General features: G+C 44.8%; 1 protein-coding gene across 1 annotated transcript; it reads left to right on the forward strand.

Moving 5' to 3' along the window:
* Positions 1-2,393: 2,393 nt before the first annotated feature.
* On the forward strand, positions 2,394-5,535 carry LOC144714939 (superoxide dismutase [Fe], chloroplastic-like). Its single transcript, XM_078589754.1, has 8 exons — positions 2,394-2,549; positions 2,628-2,816; positions 3,583-3,754; positions 3,839-3,906; positions 4,367-4,393; positions 4,551-4,574; positions 4,652-4,771; positions 5,419-5,535. The coding sequence occupies exons 1-7, from the start codon at positions 2,487-2,489 to the stop codon at positions 4,763-4,765; spliced, it is 657 nt and encodes a 218-aa protein (XP_078445880.1). The 5' UTR covers positions 2,394-2,486; the 3' UTR covers positions 4,766-4,771; positions 5,419-5,535.
* The last annotated feature ends 1,539 nt before the right edge of the window (positions 5,536-7,074 follow it).

The raw sequence follows: 7,074 nt of genomic DNA on the forward strand, positions 1-7,074 counted from the left end.
GTCGTCATCGTCAGGTCGTCGTCGGCACGATGGTCCTCCATCAGTATGGCTCCGCTTGGATGATATAGCTTGATGATCCAGGCGTTGAGCGGCCCTGGCAATGGGACGGCCGGACTAAGCCTGGTTGCTCGGTGGCGGGAGTGCTTGGGCGCAGGTCGTCGTTTTGGCGGGACGATTGACGTGCGCTTCGATGCGGGGTCGCGGATCCAACTGCACGGTCAGTTGGGGAGGGGGGGTCAAAGGGGGAGTCGCCCCCTTGCGGGGTTTGGGGCAGCGCCCCGACACCAAAACGGTATCCACGACGACATGTGGCGGGGAGGGCATCCGGGGCGTGGGTGGCCTTGAGCGGGGCGGCCGGCGCTGGAAGTCCTGATGCGTGCGGCCCTATGTGGGCGACCGGCGCTGGGCGTCTGGCGCTAGCGGCCCTGAGTGGGGCGGTCGGCGCTAAAAGACCTTGGCACGGGCGGTCCTACGCGGGCAGCCGGTGCTGGGCGTCTGGCGCTGGCGGCCCTGAGTGGGGCGGCCGGCGTTGGATGTCCTGGCGCGGGCGGCCCTGTGTGGGTGGCCGGCTGGGTGTCCGAGCACTGGCGCTGGGCGGCCCTAAACGGGGTGCCGGCATTGGTTGTCCAGCGCTGGTGGCCCTTGGCGGGGCGAACGGCGCTGGGCATCTTTGGGCGAACAGATCAAGAAAATGAGAGAGAGAGAAAGGGAGGGAGGGAGAGAGAGAGTGATAGAAAGAAAGACAGAAAGGGAGGGAGGGAGAGGAGCATAAGCGGTTGCCGGCGATGCGTGGGCGGCGTCGACGGCGACGACGGTGAACTAGATGGTGGAGGATAGGGGGGGAGGCTAGAGCAAGTCCTCCAAGAAGAGTTAACAAAAACTCAAATCCTGAATTATGACTTGCCTAACTGTTTCTTGGAACATTGACCTATACATATAGGCCTTGGAGGAAAGAGAAAATATAGTTAATAAAAATAAAAATAAAGACGAGGGACGCGACGAGCGACGTGACTAGTGACGTGGTTTCGTGTCACGTCAGAGGGCACTTCTGGATCTATCTTTGGCGACGTGTCAGGATGCCTGAAGGGGCGTGCATGGGTGGAGACGTGCCTGATGCTGGCGTGTTGACTTGGTTCAGTGACGATGGCGGCGTGTCCTTTGCAGTGACGTTGACTTCGGGTGACGGTGGTGGCGCTTCCGGTGTCAATGCGTTGACGCTATCGCCACCAATGTGTGTGTGAGAGAGAGATGTCTGTGAGAGAGAGAGAGAGACATGAAATGAGAGAGAGATGTGTGTGTGAGAGAGAGACACAACACAGAGAGAGATAACAAATGCAAGAGAGAGATGAGAAATGAGAGAGATAGATATATGAGAGACGGACGAGAAATATGAGAGAGAGAGAGATAAGAGCGAGATGGTAAGATGACATAACAAAAAGGCTTCGCCTTCTGGAATGACGCAAGGACCTAAAGATAGGTGACATAGAGATTGCCATAGAGACACAAGAGATAGATGACGATGACGAAACTGTCGTCACCTGTCCGTGACCCTCCATCATCGAGGAGCCATAAACGTCATCCGTCAATGTCACACGGGGCATTTAATTTAGAGACTAACCACCTACCAAGGCAGACAGCAAAACTTGCAGTTAATAAAGAGACACACACCACTATAGTGCAGGGACGCAGAGGGGATGGTAATTTCGTCTGTGGACGAAAAAATCGTCCTGTCCAGGACTTCAGACGATTGACGGGACGAAGAATCATCCGCCCGTCCTCGGACGGGACGATTGCTTCATCCATGGCTGAAATAACCGTCTCGTTTGGGGCCTCGGACGGGGGATGGGACGGTTATTTCATCTTGTGGGAGTATAGTATGACGCTCTTGACAGGTCCACCTGCCTAATGCACGTCAATTTCTGAATGGTCTAATGCTTACATACATCCTGTTTTGTCCAGGGACGCTGGACGGGACGGGACGTTGACGAGAAAAAATGGGATGAGACGAACGCTGGACAGGACGAGAATTTCTTGGACGGGACGGGACGGGACGTGGACGAGAAAAGTGGGATGGGACAAACCCTGGACGGGACGAGAATATCTTGGACGGGACGGGACGGGACGTGGACGAGAAAAGTGGGATGGGATGAACCCTGGACGGGACGAGAATTTCTTGGACGGGACGAGAATTTCTTGGACGAGAAAAAATGGGATGGGACGAACCCTGGACGGGATGCTTCATAAAAATTAGGACGTAGGGGATGACTTCGTCCTGTCCTGTCCCGTCCCTCGTCCACGTCCCGGAAGATCCGGAACTTTTGACACCACATAAAAAGGGTAAAACGGGCTTTTCCTCTCAGATGGAGATAGTACAGTTGGTTGGAGTGTAGTACAAGTTTGAAAAAACTATATATATACATGCAGTACCAATTGCCCACCTAATCTCCAGATTTGTAATTCAGTTGGTGCAGTTCTAGTAGAAGGCCATGGCGAGCAGCACTCCAGCCGTTGCAGCTCCTCTGGTGCTCAATCCGCCGCCCTACTCGCTGGTGAGTTCTTAAATTCCAAGTTGTTCTTCGGATTTTTGCCGGTTTTTGATGGATTTTTGGGGTTTTTTTTTCATTCAGGATGCGCTGGAGCCGTACATGAGCAAGACGACGTTGGAATTTCACTGGGGGAAGCACCACCGCGCCTACGTTGATAACCTGAAGAAGCAGATCGCTGGAACGGAGCTGAACGGGCTCGGATTGGAGGAGATCATCGTCAAGTCTTACAACGGCGGGAGCCCTCTCCCTTCCTTCAACAACGCCGCGCAGGCGAGTTCCGTTGTTCTAATCTTTGATCGCCATTTTAATTTTGTTTTTCTCTTCGGGATGACTTCTGCTACGCAATCGTGTTCGTCGGGTCTGTAACTGTGATTTCTTCTGTTTTCTCGGTTTTCATCAAAAGTTGTTCATTTTTTCCATTTTCTTCACCCGCAGATGATAATTTCCCAAATGTTTGATTTTAGATTTGCGGTGACTTCCTTGTCAGAATCGTGTCCTCGTCTCTCATTTCAAAGACTGGAACGATGATTTCTCTTAATATATCGTTTTTCCTCTGGACAACTCTTGTTCATTGTTCTAGAGTAAGTTAATGATACAAAATCAAAGAAATAAATTAAAATTTAAAAACAAAAAAAATCCTGAAAAGCTTGTCCATCTTCTTCACCCGCAGATGACGTAGAAAAAGGAAATTAGAAATTAAATAGGAAAAAAGAAATATACTAGCAAATGGCGCAGCCCAGCAACCCACAGAACATATAACTTGTTCACATACGTTAATCTTCTTCACTCGCTGATCAAAATCTCCTCTTTATCTAATTTTGACCTCTCCCCAACCATTTCATGTTCGGCATTGTATGTTTGAAAAAAAGAAGAAAAGAATAAAATTCATTAAATAAAAAATCAAAATAGAGTTATATATCTCAGCAACCCACATTTCTAGAGACTTGTCCATCTTCTCCATCAGCTTCACCAGCAGATCAAAATCCTTATGTCATTTAATTTTTTACTTTTGCCACTATTCTATTGATGATTTCAGGTCTGGAACCATGATTTCTTCTGGAGCTCGATGAAGCCCGGAGGCGGAGGACAGCCTGTTGGGGCATTGCTGGAACTGATTGAGAGGGATTTCGATTCTGTGGATGCTCTCATGGACGAGTTCAAGCAGGCTGCCCTCACTCAGTTCGGCTCCGGCTGGGCTTGGCTCGGATGTTAGCAATGATCCTCCCATCTTACATAATTTTCTTTAATTTCATTTTATAAATAATCCCCCGAAGCTGGCTGATCTGTTGCAGATAAGAATGGGAAGATTGTGGTTGAAAAGACCCCCAACGCTGTTAATCCTCTTGTTTTCGACTACGATGTAAGTTTCATTTCATCTACTTATGATTCAGTTATATCAGAAACCTACCGCACGGTGATGATGAAATGGGTGGATAGATTTCTCAAACTTTGTTAGAATGTCTATGATTGTTGATTATAGAATTTTCAAAGATTGAGCAATGTTGCTCTATCCGTCCTTAAATCGGTGGAAAAAGACAAAAATAATTGGGAAGATTATTGATTGTTAATTACTAGCTTCACGTGATGTATGATCAGTGATCTGCAGTAGAGTAATACTTGCTGAGAAATTCTTTGTTCATGGTCTGAATTTGGTACTGAATCAAGATCATTTCTTGCTTTCTCTTTCGATCTAGAACCACAGATCGATTTGTTGAACCGTATTTGCTTCGAAAATATTAATTTATAGTTAGGAAAAGGAAGTCAATCAGGTTTCCGTTATGGATATTTGTTGACAAATATACTCTTCTTCGCGGTTGCAGCCTCTCGTGGTGGTTGACGTCTGGGAGGTAAACCCTAATCTACACTCTCCATACTCTCACTTTCCTCTTCTTCAATTCTCATCTCTGCTTCTTCCTCTTCCTCTGAAAGTTTTTCTTTTTATTTTTCTTTTTAAATTTTTTTTCTTCCTCTAATATTCATTCTCCCTGGTCTTCCAATGCACAGCACGCCTACTACTTGGACTACCAGGTGAGGCCAAAGAAATCCGATTTTTTTTTTTTTTCATGTTGTTAAATCCTCTTTCCTGATTTGACTTGGACCTACAGAATCGGAGGCCAGACTTTGTCTCCACGTTCATCGACAAGCTAATCTCTTGGGATGCCGCAAGCGAGAGGCTGGACAAGGCCATCTCTGCCGCCGCCTCCAAGAGCGCCCTCTGACTCAAGGTTCTTTCCTTTCCCAGACTCCTGATTTAATACTTTCTTCGAATTCGTGGAGAAATCTATAGTTTTTGTGGAGAGTTTCAGTCTCTTTGAAGCAAGTCAACCGTAAAGTCAATATCATTGACGATGACGGTCAACATTGTACCACAGATGCTGCCAGTTGACGCCAACTGCTGCATTTGCTAAGTTTGTTTACGACCATAGACCATGTGAAGTCATTGGCATGGCCGACGATGGCCAAAATTTTCAACAGATGAATTTGCGAGAATGACGTCAGTTGATGTCGACCGTCGACGTCACCATTGCCGTCATCTCCTACACCACTGTCCATTGCATATGTCAATACGTCGACATTCAATGGAGTATGCGGTTACATCCCGATACACCCTTAAGCTAAAGAGAGAGCGTATTTGGCAGCTGATACACTCTTAAGGTTGTATCAGCTGCCAAACACGCACCTTATAGTGCGCGTAATCAGTTACGTGATGAACTCTCTCTTTACCTTGGTAGAATTCCTTTTTTTTTATTTGCCTTTGGCATGGACTCACTCTGAGTTTATCTCTCTCTCCATCCTCTTGAAGGAAAAGAATCTCTCTCAGCCGCTACGTCTGGTTCACCGTAGAATCACTCTCTCTCTCTCTCTCTTTCAGGGAATCGACTCTCTTCGCCTTCCATTGCATAAGTCAATACATTGACATTCGGAGAAGTGACTGTTACATCTCTCTTTTGTTTGAATGAAAAAATCTCTGGTTGGTAGTTTTTTTATCTTTGGTTGACTTACTCACTCCCTCCGATTTAGTCTCTCCGTCTTTTTGAAGGAAAAGAATCTCTCTCTCTCTCTCTATTGTCTTTCTGGGAAATCAACTCTCGTCGCCACGTCTGGCCGCAGTCACCTCATGCATTCATCATTTGATTTTCTTGAAAACAGTTCTCTTAACCAATAGATAATGATGTCTGACCCATGTCTCTCTCTCATTTGGTGTTCTATTACATCTGACACTCCCTCTCTAAGTAAGCTTCTTGTAACATCCTTTTCTACATTTATTTAGAAGCCATACCCACCATGAGTTATGATAGAATTACTCTATCTCTATCCCTTCACATTGAGGAAAAGCATTTCTCAGATGCTACAGGAAAGTCAAACCTATAATCTAATGGTTCCTTTCACCTAGACATGGTTGTTCTGTTCTGTTCGTTTTGAACGAACAAATAATTCGCACAAAAGAACCGCACAGGGCATTGTTCTTTGTTCTGTTATTTTCTTTTCTTCAAAAATGAACAAAATTCGCACAAATTCGCACACTCGCACAAACTAGAACAAAATTCGCACAAAGTGCACAAAAGAACTGCACACGGGTCTGTGCGATGTTCTGTTCGAATTGCTTTTTTGTTCTGTTCAGTAAACTGAGCAGAACGAACAATTCACACAAATTCGCACAAATGAACAAAACGACCATGTCTACTTTCACCCAAAGTACTCTCACATGGGCATCTACATATATTGATATATCTACCCAAACATCTTACCCAATGGTGTCCGATTACCACCTACTACAAAGGAATTAAGGCAGAGTGAGTGTTAGCTTAGAAGCCTTGATGATGCTATAGTATATCACCTAAAGATGTCACCCTCAACTAAGTTAAAGTCATTATATCATTGAATCTAATTAAAAAGTGCTTAAATATATTGCCTAAAAAAAATGCAATCGCCAAATCCACCTGTTACATGCTTTTTAACATGTCAACTTATGGCGCTAAAGGTATTCCCATCAGAAAAAATGAAGTAGAAATCTGACTCAATAACTATTAGGCTACAAGCTTATATGTCAGACAAGCCAAATAACATTGTATAAATTGTAGAGTTCATCAATGTAATTATAATCATTATTATCTCATGTGACATTCATCATGATGTCTAAGCATATCAGACTTAATCATTCTAGAATATAATCCCAAATATTCATATTCATAAGATATTCAAGAAGGACATTTGAATGTTTATTGATTATAGATCTCTGGGCAAAGTCACCAGGTACTCTAAGTATCCTATCCACATTTTAGATGAATCACAAGAAACATTACATGAATCCATAGTTTCTAAAATCATGATATTATCAAATATGGATGTATGAAGATGATACTGCCTAAAATACTAGGTTCAAACCACGGCAAGCATACAATTAAGCCCTTTTGTGTGATAGACGTCCCTGCCATATTTCAAGAATTGATGAAATCTATCTTCCAGGCTTTATGTATGCAAATATGTCCTTGTCTTTTTTATGACATATAATTTTATAGAATAAATC

Source organism: Wolffia australiana, chromosome 18 (genome assembly GCF_029677425.1).
Source record: "Wolffia australiana isolate 7733 chromosome 18, ASM2967742v1".
NCBI classification, from domain to species: Eukaryota; Viridiplantae; Streptophyta; class Magnoliopsida; order Alismatales; family Araceae; genus Wolffia; species Wolffia australiana.

What these genes read in the sequence shown, in the direction of transcription:
- LOC144714939 (XM_078589754.1), top strand. Translation starts at nt 2,487, where the DNA reads ATGGCGAGCAGCACTCCAGCCGTTGCAGCTCCTCTGGTGCTCAATCCG. An exon ending in TGGTGGTTGACGTCTGGGAG is followed by an intron (nt 4,394 to 4,550) that starts GTAAACCCTAAT and finishes TCCAATGCACAG; the next exon opens with CACGCCTACTACTTGGACTA. An exon ending in CCTACTACTTGGACTACCAG is followed by an intron (nt 4,575 to 4,651) that starts GTGAGGCCAAAG and finishes TTGGACCTACAG; the next exon opens with AATCGGAGGCCAGACTTTGT.